General features: G+C 49.2%; 1 protein-coding gene across 1 annotated transcript in view; it reads left to right on the top strand.

The window, feature by feature from the left end:
* Positions 1-14,749, top strand: part of prr12b (proline rich 12b) — a 31,444-nt gene that overhangs the window by 1,284 nt on the left and 15,411 nt on the right. Inside the window, exons 2-5 of the mRNA XM_080009540.1 lie at positions 7,701-7,858; positions 8,804-8,965; positions 9,352-14,063; positions 14,199-14,411. Coding sequence (XP_079865666.1) covers positions 7,701-7,858; positions 8,804-8,965; positions 9,352-14,063; positions 14,199-14,411 — 5,245 coding nt within the window. The remainder of the gene's footprint in view (positions 1-7,700; positions 7,859-8,803; positions 8,966-9,351; positions 14,064-14,198; positions 14,412-14,749) is intronic.

Raw genomic sequence — 14,749 nt, 5'->3', positions numbered from 1 at the left:
ATTAAAAAAAAAAAACACGTCGCGCGCGAATAGCACGAACCCTCGCCGCCCCGCAATGTTGTTAGAATCTTAAGAACGGATCGGATGGGATCGACATAAATCAGCGCAGAGCTCAGTTCACGTCACAGCACTAGTCTGCGTGGACACATGTGGCTGTGGCCAGGGCTCCGGGCAGAGTGGGCACCCCTTTAGCACAGTGTAGCCTTCCACACCAAACACCGATCTGTGTTTATTTTTGTTGTACTTATCGGTAGTTTGCCTTGATTTGTGTTTTATTACATGCTAAGCTTTCGGCTCACCGTTAGCATTAGCACCAGGCTAACGCCAGTGCAATGCTCTCAACGCGGGATCATTATCCGAGCTCGTCCCGAGTGCCTTAGCTCATGCTAATGTTAGCCTAGCCCTTTTAAGACCAGGGTTAGACTCTAGGTTCTCGAGATGCCAAACGTAATCATATTTGTGCAGACATCGATGGAGTCTTAAAAAAAAGGCATTTGTCTAAGCCTGGCTGTATGAGCATCTGTACGTGCATTGTCATTATGGTCTGGCCTGAGCAGACTGCGACGCGTTCAAGGAGACACGTTATCAGCCGTCGCCTTGACAACCACATCAATCTGACTCCTGCCTGGAGATCTGGGTGAAATGATGGAGGAACCGCTTGATTCCATCCCATCCCATCTCATCACCGCCGGTTGGCGCTGATTAAGTTACACAATTTGTTCTTGTTTACTTTCATTAAAAGTCCCCAAATGAGGTTATTGAAGAAAAATTCATCTAATTTAAGCACCCCCCCCCCCCAAGCACTTTTAACTAATCCAGATAAAAACATTCCTCTCTGTCGCTTTTCGTGTTCCACATTCTGTTATGGCTGTGTTGTTGATTGTTTTTATTTTAATTATTATTATTCTTCTTTTGTTAGCAGTGTAGTATTTTAATTGAAAGCTATGACCTCCAAAGCAGCAGTCAATTTATTTGTTGATGAGTGTCGAAATTAACAGACAATGTTGTGACCCTTCAGTGGGGGCTTGATGGGTATTGACTCATTGAGCATCAAAATAGTCCTTGCTTTTTGGGTTACTTCTGTGCTATGAGTCCTAAAAAAACAAAACATTTATTATATTTTGACGGCGATTTTAGATTTTCAATTTTCCCTCATGTGAGAAGAGTTATTCCAAATACAGCCTCAACTGTCATTTGTCACCCCTTATACAAATGGTAATCTCAAAGCTGAAATTCAGCTGTGTGCAGGGTTCATACCCGGTCCTGGAGGTGCTTGAAGTGCTTTAATTTCGTCCTCAGAAATTTAAGTACTGAAATAGCTTGAAAATAGTCCCCTTTTTGCGCTGAAGAGCTCGAAAAGTCATTGAACAAGGCGATCATTGAAAACCTGTGATATTCCCCCTGGTTCCGTTATTCAAATTGTAAACAAATAAAAAATCCAGGTTGACTTTTACGACATAGATGATGCCAGGGAAATGTAAATATATCCAGCATGGTTGGAAATAGACACTTCTAATAGTAGATGACAATGAGGTTAATAATAGATATACTAATATACATTTACATTTAGTCATTTAGCAGACGCTTTTATCCAAAGCGACTTACAAGGGAGAATAACATTCAAAAAATATAAATAATAGACAATGAGATTATAATTAATAAAGATCACATTGAAAATGTATTATATTTGTTTTGAGGGAAGTCCTTGAAAATGAAGAAATAGTGGTTAAAAAAGTAAGTGAACCCTTGAATTTCATTTTGTAATGCCAGAATAAACTCTGTGTGTATGAGTTATTGTATTCCTATAAATCTGTATTTGTTGCAGTTCCGCCTACCGCACGCCACCCAAGTGGCGTGTTAGGGGATCTCCGGCACAGATTTGGGGTTGTAGAAAACACACAAGTTTATTGCGGCGAGGGGGCTTGATAGAACAAGCTCCTCTCTCCAGATTGTGGGGATGGGGGTTTTAACCTGTTGTTCGTTGGACCAACCAACAGGTATGCAGCCACTCAGATACTGGATCCCTAATTACCTAGATCCAGGTCAGGTGTAGCTGCTCAAACCACCCCATCCCCACACCACATACACCAAACTGAGGTCATACCCCCAAGCAGAGAACAAAAAAAAAAACTGCCTAAAATACAGACTCTGACATAGGTTTACAATATCTAAAAATACAGACTGACCCAGGGTTACTATACCTAAAATAAATAAAACACTGGACTCTGAAACAGAGTTCCCATACCTTTAACCAACAAGTGTAAGAAAAACCCCAAAAGAACTGATCCCCTTCTAGCGGACCTGGTTCCCCTGAACAGCGCAGTCTACCGGCTTCCTTCCCCCAGGGTGACGATGTCGACTCCCTTCCTCCCTTCCGGAGCGTGGGGCCTTGAGCTGCTGCGTTGGCTAGTGGAGGTGTGGCTGGGCTTGGCTCTTGCGGGGGCTGCTTGTGGGGGTGGCCTGGCTGCTGGACGGAGAAGCCAGCTGCCAGCGGTTACCTGGTTGCTGCGGCTGCTTCTTGCCTGGCACTTCGCCCGACGCTCCTGGGTGCTGCTTCTGCTAGTCGGGACAGGGTTAGTTCTGTGGCCGCCCGTTTACCCGCTGGTGTCTCCAGGGCATCTTCGGACGGCCCTTCTGTGTCCCTTCCCCGTGCCGGAGAGTCCCTGTTCAGGTGCCAGTTTCGTCTACCACGCGCCATCCAAGTGGCATGTGGGGGACCTCTGGCATAGAGACACAGCAGACGGGGTTTTAGACACCAGTTTATTGTAGAGAGTGGGCTAGTTGGAATACACCCAGAGCAGATAGACATGTGTCATGACAGGGGCCCCTCTCCTGAGTGTGTGTGGGGATGGGGGTTTTACCTGCTGCTCGTTAGACCAACCAATGAGCAACGGGTATGCAGCCACTCTGATCCTGGATCCACCAATTACCTAGATCCAGGTCAGGTGTGGCTGCTCAAACCACTCCATCCCCACACCACAGTGTTTTTGACACAGAAACAGATCATTTGGCTGCCTTCCTTCAACAAAACCTTCCAAAGTTAAGTCCACAGAGACTCACATTTGGGCTGGGTGACAATTTGTTATGATAATGTAATTATGATGATTATGTTTGTTATGAACTGAAAAAAAATTGCGACAATATGAGGTCTGAAGTATCAAGGGAACCCTATTTGGAAAAACACAAGTTTTGTTAAAAGTGCTCAATTCAACAATATTTTGTGCAAAATTCCCAATGGCTCTAGCGAAACTAAATTCTTTCGCCCGACCGTGGCTTAAATGGCCTCTCCAACCTAAGAGATTACCCAGAAGCCACGCTGGTAAGCCTGACGCATTAATAGCAACATCATACGTCAGAATCTTCAGTTCCTTCTACCTCACACCCCTGCCGGAATTACAGAGTCACTAAAAGGCTCTAATTGGTACTTTTCAAAAGTCTAATGGTCATATTACTCATCATCCTGACACGTTCTAGATACTGTAGCGTCCTTATTCTCCATAACAGATTTACTCCAACAGGTTGACGATAACTTGGCTTCCATGCCAGTTCCTAAATCGCCAGTTTTCTTTCTTTTTTTTCATAATAGTTATTCTGAGTTGAAGGTCATACACCGTTCTTAAGTAAAAACTTCTTTGCCTTGCTTAAAAACAAACATCCCTTTCAACAAAAAGAACATCATGACTTATTACCCCTTTCTGTACAAACCTCTAGTTTTAATGTTTGTATTGGATCAGTTGGATCAGTGAGTATAAGGTATTTTCAATACCCAGCCTGGGGGCGCTCCATTGGAATTTAACAGTCGAGGATCATTGCAACAAAACAAAACCAAAACGATTCCAGTATTTGAGACAAACCACAGTAAGTAGTAGCCGAGAATGGAGTCTCTTTTGCAGTCACGAAGTCACGCACGCCAGACGGTACATCATTTATACCTGCTGCTCATGACCTAGGAGTGTTGCAGGAAAAAGAGAGAAAGAGATTTCTATATTTTCAGGTACATTCACTTATCAGTTAATATACATTTTTTAAAAGCAATGGTCACATTTATCAAATTTTTATTTTCGGTTACCTTCGGTTTCCTACTTTTCTGTAAATTAGGAATCTCAAACTACAGGCTCGGGGGCCTCATCCTGTCTGCTAGACAATTTAATGTGGCCCGCTACATGGCAATAGTATATTGATAAATCCGATAAATCCGATCCTGTTAGAAATAGCTCTATAGATCTATCTCTATAGTTAGATCTATAGAGCTATTTCTAACAGGATTACGAGGAATGTGCGGGACAAAACAAAACAAAACAAAAAACAACAGTCTGCTTTTCCCTTGAAGTTCAACGCGGCCCCCCTAGAAGAAGACAACCTGGCCAGTGGCTCCCAGGTCATTTGAGTTTGAGACCACTGCAGTAAATATGTCTTCAAACGACATTACGTACACTTAACTGTTCAAATTTTAGGTTACCTATGCTTACAATCTGTATATGTGTAATTTAATCTGTTGTAATTTTACATTTTATTTTTAGTTTTCCATTTACTTTGGCAATGTAAACGTACACCGATCAGCCATAACATTAAAACCACCGACAGGTGAAATGATTACATTGCTCATCTGGTTCAAATGGCACCTGTTAAGACATGGGATATATAAGGCAGCAAGTGAACAGTCAGTTCTTGAAGTTGATGTGATGTAAGCAAGAAAAATGACTTTGACAAGGGCCAAATTGTAATGGCTAGACGACTGGGTCAGGATCCAAAATGGCAGGTCTTGTGGGGTGTTTCCTGGTATATAGTGGTTAGAACCTACCAAAAGTGGTCCAAGGAAGGACAACCGGTGGACTGGCCACAGGGTCTGGTCATGGGTGCCTAAGGGGGTGAGTGAAGTCTAAATTGTCTGGTCAGATCCCACAGAAGAGCTACTGCAACACAAATTGCTGAAAAAGTTGATGCTGCTATGATAGAAAGGTTGTCAGAACACACAGTGCATCACAGCTTGCTGCGTATGGGGCTGTGTAGCTGCAGACCGCTAAGAGTGTCCATGCTCTCCCCTGTCCACCGCCGAAAGCACCAACAATGGGCATGTGAGCGTCAGAACTGGACCATGGAGCAATGGAGGAAGGTGGCCTGGTCTGATGAATCATGATTTCTACTACATCATGTGGATGGTCACATATGGTCCGGGTCACTTAGGTTCTGATCCAATCGAGCATCTGTGGGATGTGCTGAAACAACGAGCCTGACGAGCCCCACCTCACAATTTACAGGAATTAAAGGATCTGCTGCTAACATCTTGGTGCCAGATACACCAGGGCACCTACAGAGGGCTTGTGGAGTCCATGCTTTGATGGGTCAGAGCTGTTTTGGCGGCATGAGGGGGATCTACACAATATTTGTGGTTATTAGTGGTGATTTTAATGTTGTGGCTGATCGGTGTAAGTTTCCCCCATGCCTTTTGAATAGAATATAATTTAATTTAATTTAATTGAGAGGGAGAGAGAGAGAGAGAGAGAGAGAGAGAGAGAGAGAAAGAGAGAGAGAGATGACATCAAGACAGTCGCTGAAATGGTTCTCTAGAGGCCCGCAACGTAATGAGACACGAGAGCCGAGGCTGCACGCAGGCCCCCCCCCGCTCCGTTCACGCGCTGCCTTGCCTCACACCCGGGAAAATGGCTTAGTCAGGGCGCCATGCGCCGATAGTGCCGTGTCACGATGGAAAAAGTTATGTTTCGTTTGTTAGCGTGGCTGCCGCCGGTAAATTTGGCACACAGGACACAGTGCTTCTCTTACCAATGGCTATGCAGTCGTGGCTGCAGGTGGACTCCAGAATTATTGTATATATGATAACTTCTGCCAGACAACTCTGTCAGAGGTGTACAGCAAACATAGCCATACTTAATCATCTAGAAATATTGGAGTGATGAGCTTGAACCCCCCCCACTGGATAGAAGATAGAGCCAAACAGGTGAATGCAGGGGAGGTGGCTGCTTAAATAGGCATGTACTCGGGCTAGGTCCAAGCTGAAGGGTAAAATGATACTATTAACAGTACAGACACAAATGACGTTTCCATACATATACATATCTATATGAACTATGTGACAGCACAGAGGGACACATAGCATCTGTGAAATTTAAATAAAATGTAAATACGCTTATTAATAAGCTTACTTGTGGTAGGCTGCCAATACTTGCTCCAGCCATTTGGTCTAATTTGAGATCCATGTCTGTCAGCTTAGAAGCCAATTTCACCCATAAAGTTCACTGTGCCGTCATTTTCATGCACGAGCCATTATGTTTACGTCCATATTTCGATGCTCGTTTCCCCCTTTGATGGTGGTGCTGTTCCATGTTTTTTCTCTTATTTCGTAAATAGAAATTTATATTGCTAACATGCTTTTTAAAAATTGAAGAAGAAGAGCCCAGGCGGCGATGCTGGAAAGTTGATAGTAGAAGCCTTTTCTTATGTTAAGCCTCTGGAGTTTGTTGAAGTTAGTAAATACCCATTGTATTAGCGTGTGTGTGTTTCTGTGTGTGTGTGTGTGTGTGTGTGTGCGTGCGTGGGGGGGGCAACTGGCAATACATTACCTTCGCCGCCTGGAAGAGCTGCAGTATTGCAGTTGTGGGTTGCTATGATCAGGAATGAGGGAAGATTTAATCCGAATTGTATTGGGAGAGGCTTGTGGATCCACGCCCCCCCCCCGGCCCGTTCCTCTCGACATAAAGGACGGACATATGCGTCGCTGTCCAGAAACCATTTTGTGTGACATTCACCGCTTTGATGTTTCACTATTGGAGTGAGTGATTATTACCATGTGATTTGGTAGGATTACAGAAATTGCTGTGTTCTCAAAGGAAAACATATTTTTATGTAATTAAATGGTCCCCCCTCCCCTCTCTGTCTGTCAACCTTTTACGGTGGTCCGTGCTTTAACAGTACAGTAAATCATTGATGTCATCAGCATTTTTGTCATACTCTATTTTGCAGCCGTTGCGTTATTACTGTAATGGAGGTTTTATATCACAATTCACAAATAGGCTTACCCTTATAACCGCAATACCACCCCCGTGCCCCTCCCCCCTTGGTTATTGTGTCAAAAAGTGATAACACGATGACCCGTGGGGATTTTAACGCATAAAATGATAAACAATTATCTTGCCGGTCTGTAATCGGAAGGGGGAAGATTTTAAGGCGGGAGATGAAGAAGAAGAAGAAGAAGAAGAAGAAGAAGAAGAAAAAAATACTCCCCGTGATTGACCTATCACTTCTTCCTTGGGTACATCTTCCACTCCACTGGAGGTTAACCCTCGGCGAAAAATCAATACTAATGAGGAATTCCACCAAAAAAAAGTGTCGCGATACACGCTGGTCAAAGCCACCTGGTTGCAGCAGGAAAACAGTGGTGCTGGAATCTATTACAGTGTTAGTTTGACAATATTTGCTTTTCTATTCAAAATCACAGGCCAGCAAATCCAACTGAAGGTCACCATATTGGTCTATATGGTAATGCCGCGCAAATGCTGTGAGACAAAAGCTGTAGTTTTGGCTGGTTGTTATCACAGGATCGGTCTTAACTACACATATACAGACACATACCACTGAGGCATGATACAAAGCCTTTCTCTGTTCCTCTCTCGCTCTCTCTCTCTCTCTCTCTCTCTCTCTCTCTCTCTCTCTCTCTCTCCGGGCCCTCCTCGTCTGCCCCTCAGCCTGGTGTATGGGAGCTCCAGGCCCTCCCACCCGGACTCGGAGCTGCTCCATCGCCAGGCTTACGCCGCTCCCCACCCGTTGCAGGGCTACGCAACCAATCACCACCCTGGCGGCTCCGGGCAAGGAGGAGCGTGGGGGGCGGCTGGGCGGAGTCTAGGTAAGGATTCATAAAATTGTGCAGCATCTCTGTGAAAAAAACTATATCTGATTCTTAAGTGGTTGCTTGGTAACAGCAGGTATTGGTTTGCCCGGCCGCAGTCCACAAAGGGAGGATTTCATTCCGTGGCACCGCAGATGCACATCAGACGGCTATATTACATCACATGCTACATAAGTTTGGCAAAAATCTTCTTGGTTAGGGGGAAATTGTAAATCATTCCAATCCGCAACTGCCTTTAAACCTAGGGATGTGATAACATTTTGTGCAGAGAGTAACAGAAGTTAAAATATGATCTTTATAGTATATAATACTTTTGGATATGATATAATTACTTGAGAATGAATAAATCATAGAAATTACAATTTAAAATGCAGGTCGAATCCTTTCCTTTACAGATTTGACACTCATAATGTACATTTCTGACTGAAATTGACACGTTTTGTCTGTATACCTGATAGAATGTGATAGAACCAATGGCACTTGGATAATGTTCATTAGAATACACCAATAGCAAATAGAACGGAATGAGCAGAGCCGCTCACAAGTGGCAGATCTCGCAATGTATTTTTCTTCATTAGGCTTCTGTGGCAGAAAACCGTTTCCCTTGACAGATTGGGGGTGATGTAATAAATTAATGCGCAAACGCACAAGCTGTTAGAAATAAATACATTTGGAATTGGACATTTGGCCCGACCAGTGTCATCTGTTTTTTTTGTTTTTTTTGCATAATGTACAGCTGTACTGGGGCGCTTAAATTTATATTCCAACCTTCTGTGTGTTCGTCTCTTATTAGTCTTCCTTCTGATTGCATACTACAACCAAATGTGATGTCTTTAGCAAAACAAAGCACTTTGTATGTCCCCTTGCCTCTCTCTTTCATCCAACTTCGAGTTAGGTACAGACAATTTTTTGTTTGTTTGTTTATTTGTTTTTACCCCCCAGGGTTGTCGGGACTATTTGACGCTGGCCTGCACCACGCCAGTCCCTCGGGCCCTGATCCGTCCGTCATGAATCTGATTTCGGCGCTGGAGTCCCGGGGCCCACAGCCTCCCCCCTCTGCCTCCTCCCTCCTCTCCCAGTTTCGAACACCCTCGTGGCAGACCGGTTAGTGTGTGTGTGTGCGTGTGTCTGCTTTATGTTTTGGCTGGGGATGGTGTATGGAATGGTATGGAACAAAACAATGCGTAATGAGTTCTCTGTCAGTGTCCCCCCGCCAGTTTTGTCACTCAGATCTGGCAACCCTGCATTTCACTTCGAGCTCATGTTAACTAAACAGTAAACGGCAGTAATCTTTCAGCAGCAGTCTCTCATCCAGAGCAAAGGTATCCCAATTTGACGAGAAAACCATGAACCTGGCAACCCTCCCTCTTATAATAATTTAGCCTTCGTCATGTAGAAAATTTGGGAAAACATTGGTCAGTCTTTTATGCAACTGAAATTGTTTTACTGTTTCTCCTGCATTAAGCCTTTTCCCTTTCTGTGTTATACAGCCATGCATGCACCAGCCCCAGCTGAGCTCTTCATCTCGGGGGCCCTGCCAGGCTCGGGCTCCTTTCCCTCGTCGTCTGCCCTCTCTGCTTACCAGCATCCGGCTTCCTTCTCTGGACGTTCGTTCACGCCCTCGCTTTCCCTCCAAGACGCGCCCACCTTTAGCCCCACGTCCAATGGGCTGCTATCCCCTCACGATTCCCTGCTGCACATCAAGACGCCTTCACAATCCAGCTTGGGATTTGACCGCCTCCTGTCCTCACAGAATGCGGCCGCTGCCTACCGTGGGGGCCAGGAGCCCACGGGTGCACCCCAGCCCCAAGTTTCCGCCACCTCCTCAAGTCGCCATCTACCCCCGCCACAGTTCAACCTGCTGGCCTCCCAGCTGCAGGACCAGTCCTCCCAGCTCTACAATACTTCCATGTTCTCATCCACACCCGCCCCACCACCCCCTGCCCCCCAGGCTCAGCCCCCACAGGAGAGGGCAGTTCCCCGGCAGGACAGCGTGATCAAACACTACCAGCGCTCCTCCCCGGCTCAATCGCAGCTGTCCACCTCGGCGCAGCACCCCCTGCAGCACTACCTCAGCTGTGGGGGGACGCCGGGATATCAGCAGCATTCTAGCCACCATCGGCACGCAGGTCTGTCCTGCAGCCCCCTTGGTGAGCAAAGCCCTTCATCTGACCCCAAGCCCTCACCCAGGGCTGAGCCACAGGCATACCGACCAACTGTTCAGACCCCCTACACCTCCTCCTCCACCTCGTCGGCCTCCTCTTCAGGCTCCTCAGGCTCCAAGGGGGGCCCCAAAAGCGCCAGCTCCAGCAGCGGCTACTCCTCTTCTGGCTCAGCGTCCTCCCGTACACCCCACACACCGCCATCTGCGTCCTCTACCTCTTCCTCTTCCTCATCCTCCTCTGGCTCCTCCTCATCCTCCGCCCCAAACTCCAACGCTACCAACGGCTCCTCCACGGCTGCACCCTCACGGCAGCAGCCCCCACCTCAGTCAGTCCCCCCACCTCCTCTCCCACCACCACCCCCTCCACCAGTGGCATCCTCAACCTCAGTCCAACAGGCCCCTGCCAAGCCCTGCCTCTCTGCTTATGGTTCCCCTGTGGCAGCAGTCAAGTCCAGCACTGCTCTGAAGGGCCAGACAACTCCCCAGCCGCAGGCGCAATCCTACTCCCCTGGCCAGCCCCCATCTGCACACATGGCACAGCCATATGGAGGCTTCAACTCTCCTCAGGCCCAGGACCTGACTTCTGGAACGGTGTCTGCTGGTGGGAAGGGCTACGGAAACTTGGTGTCTGGAGGACGCTCCTTTCCTGCAGAAGTAGTCTATGGGGCTGACTCAAGTTACGCCTCTCTGCCAGCCACTCTTGGGGGCACAGGGAGCCCCTCACTGGGATATGGAGGTGCCGGGGGCTCAACAAGAAGTGGATCGGCATCTGGTGCAGCTTCTGCGGGAGGCGTGTCGGCAGGATCTGGAACGGGGGGTTCTGGTGTTGGTAATGGGCGAAGTGGCACGTACCACCTTCCTGACTCCAGCCCCTCCCCCTCTAGCAGCTCGGCTATCAACCGGCCCAGTCTGCACTCTCCTGTCCCTCCTCACCCTGCACAGTCCCCAGGAGGTGCCGGGGGTAACAAGTACCTCTCTTCAGTCCTGTCCCCAGCATTTATGTCCTCGCCGCAAGGTTACCCAGATGCTCGTTCCTCCCAGAGCCAACCCTACCACCCTACGCCGCCCAAGCCCAAATCAGAGACTGATTTGCTAGGAGTGGATCGGCCGCAAGAGGTGGAAGAGGATGATGATGATGACTTCCTAATCCAGCACTTATTGCGTGCCCAGAGCCCTGCACCCCACCCATCCCAGCACCACCCACAGCCACCATCACAACCCCAACCCCAGGCTGTCACTCAGGCCAGAGATGGCAGCAGTAAGGGTCTAGCCTATGACATGGACAAAGTCTCAGAGGAGCGTTACCACCTTCAGAGTGTCATCCGCACCAACAGCGCGACCAACAGCACAGGCCCCAGTGCGGCAGGTGCTGGAGTGGGTGGTGGTCTGGACATCCCGGTGGAGATGTCGCTGAAGAAGCAGCAGCAACAACAAGCCAAGGCAGAACGAGCCATGTCAGTGTCGAGTGCCAGAGCGGGTAGAGGAATCACAGACTCCCATTCGCACCCAAACCCCCACTCTCATAACACCCACCCTCACCAACAGCATGAAGCCCTGAGCTCAGTGGTCCATTACGGGAGGGGGGACCCCTATGCACAGCACTCACACTCGCAACACTCCCATCACGCCTCGCACTTGTCCTCGCTATCTCAGCAGCAACACTCACAGCACTCCCAACATTCACAGCACTCCCAACATTCCCAGCACTCCCAACATGGCCACCCGCACTCTCACAGCCACCCTCACATGGAGCTCAAAAAGCCTTCGGACACTTCAGACATGCCCTACCTGCGTAAGACCCCCGAAGTGCAGCAGCAGGCTCGACAAACCCAGGCCTCCATTTCCTTGATGGATTCACCCCCAGACCAGCCCCAGCAATCTCACATGCTCCAATCCGTTCTGTCACATACGACACGCACCAAGATGGATCCCCAACAAGGTCCAACACAGCAACAACAGCAACATTCCATGAGTCAGCAGGCCATGATGGGTTCAGCTGGGGGTGCGGGTGCTGGGGTGGAACCCCATCCCCAGAACCAGTCCTCACAGTTGCAGCTTCAACTGCAGTCCCAGGCCATGGAAGCTCACTATGGACGGGGTACACAACCGAGAGACCAAAGCCAGGGCAGCCAGAACTCAGTATCTCCACTGGATATGCTGGAGCGCTCTCTGTCGCGGACCAACAGCAGGGACAGTGGAGGTGCTGCAGAGCGAAGTGGTGGAATTGGAGTTGGGGTGACTGGTGCAGGAACAGAGGGGGGCAGCGGAGAGAGACACAGACAGCAGCAGCAGCAACATAGGCTCCCACCTCACCACCATTCGCACCATTCCCAGCAGACAGCCTCAGACCTCCACGACTTCCTCTCGGAACCCGACTTGGGCTCACATCTCCACCATCTTAACCAGCCTCAAGCCCATAGCCATCACAATGCGCACCACCAACAGCAGGCGCATCCTCATCACCAGCTCCCACACCCGCACGTAGCCCATGCACATCCCCACCAGTTAGCGCCCAACATGGCAACGTCCCAACAACAGCAACAGCAGCCCCAACCAAGGGAGCGTGAGCCACAGCTCGCACACTCCCAGATGGATCAGCTCAAAGAGCACCAGTTTGACACTGTGAGCCCTGTGGGCAAAGCAGGATCAAACCAAACTCAGCAGCAACAGCAGCAGCAGAGGTTTGTACCACTGACCTCTATCTGCTTCCCAGACTCTCTCCTACAGGATGAAGATCGCTCCTTTTTCCCTGGAATGGAGGACATGTTTTGCTCGGATGATTATAAATCCAGCTGTGCCGGGGATACTGGCACAACACAGGCTGTTCAGGAGGGAATTGCCCAGAGTCGCGGACAGGGCCAAGAGGCCATGGAGGCAATGAAGGCAGAAAGCGGTGGGGGAGGAGGCTACAACATGATGGGTCACCACAGCGACCAAGGCTATGGACAATATTGCCACAGCCTGCCAGAGACAGGAAATGGCAACATGCACTTAGACCTAGACTCTCTGAAAACCCATGAGTTGCCGTCCACTGTGAACACAGAGCAGCTTGGCCTGATCCAGTCCCAAACACCCACTTTGGGAATGGGTGGTTCGGGTGGTCCTGGTGAGGGCTCAGTGAACAAAATGATGGGGGCTGCTGGAGTAGGTGGAAACTCTGGTGTCAGTGGCCTGACTTCCCCAATCTTTTGCTCCTCTCGTCCCAAGAAGCTGCTGAAGACTAGCTCCTTTCATTTGCTCAAGCAGCGGCGAGAGCCGCAGCCACAGGCCAAGAAAAACTACGCACAGGAGTATGAGTTTGAAGATGATGAAGACAAGGCCGACGTTCCAGCCGATATTCGCTTAAACAGCCGCCGCCTTCCTGACCTGCTGCCTGATCTGGTGTCTAGCTGTAGGAAGGCTGGGGCTGCATCAGGAGGGAGTGGACTTAGCCCACTGATGGGTGACATGGACTTCTGCCACCCAACAGGCTTCTCGACACTGGGACATCCTCCGCAGCTCCTTCCTCAGGACGGGCCCAAGAAAAGGGGCCGGAAACCAACCAAACCCAAACGTGAGGGCCCTCCACGCCCCAGGGGCAGGCCCCGCATACGCCCGCTTCCGGAGCCCCCGTACTGCAGGGGGCTGATGGGATCTGTGGGTGGAGAAAGCAGGAGGGGGCGTGGGCGGGGCCGCGGGCGGGGTCGCGGGCGGGAGGAAGCGATGGTGGAGATGCAACGGGATATGACCAAATCACAGTGCCTCCCCTATCACCACCAACAGCAGCAGCAGCAGCAACCACAGCAGCAGCATCAACCACAGCCGCAGCCACATCAGCAGCAGCAGTTCCACCCGCAGCAGCACCTACAGCAGCACACCCACCCACACCCACATTCACATCAACACCACCACCAGTCCGCCCCACAGCAACAGCAACAGCAGCACCATCACCCACACCATCAGCACCAACAGCACATTCCTTATCCTCACCACCAACACCAACAGCAGCAACAGCCATCTCAGGCACCGCAGCACCAGGAGCCCATCCAGCCAATCAAGGTAAAACCAGTCACCACAGCACTGGCGTGCGTTTGGAACCTTTCTGAGTAGTTTTTGGGCAATATGTAAAACCAGCTGTTGTCTAGCTAGCTAAATTCCCTCATAACTTTGTTTATTTCTTGCTTTTTATTGTAGATCAAGCTGCCTATCCCCTCTATGCCACCGACGGACTCCCTCCTGAGGACCGACTCTCTGTCCAGCAACGAACCTGTCCTGTCCGATGGTTCTGTGGGCTCGGCCCCTTCACTGGGACTGAGTCCTGGACCCACGCCCGGCCTGGATATCGGCAGAAATGACCTGAACCCGACGCAAGAGAAGATGATGAAACAGCAGCAGAAAGCCCAGGAGGTGAGTCAGTCAGATGAGTGTTTGAAGCCAGTTCCCGTTCCTTCAGTAGAGCTTGATGTCTCTGCGGGCTTTAAAGAATGATATACTAGTTCTCGGGTTCCCTTTCTTATAACGTTTCTCCTTAGCTCTCTGTTTATGTGTATGTGTTGACAGGGAGTGTTGATGTCATGTGACTGTACAGCATTTCCTGCTCAGGGAATGAGGCCCACTCATTAGTTGCACTGGCATATGCTTTTTGGCAAGGCTTCCATCTGAAACGCTTTGCCTCGATGGGAGACATTGCACTGTTTTCCTTTATTATGAAAATGAAAACCTGAGTGAAGTGTACAATTATTTGT

Source organism: Zeus faber (genome assembly GCF_960531495.2).
Source record: "Zeus faber genome assembly, chromosome: 11".
NCBI lineage: Eukaryota > Metazoa > Chordata > Actinopteri > Zeiformes > Zeidae > Zeus > Zeus faber.
Note: the sequence above shows the minus strand (reverse complement) of the source record. Positions and strands in the feature narration are given on the sequence as shown.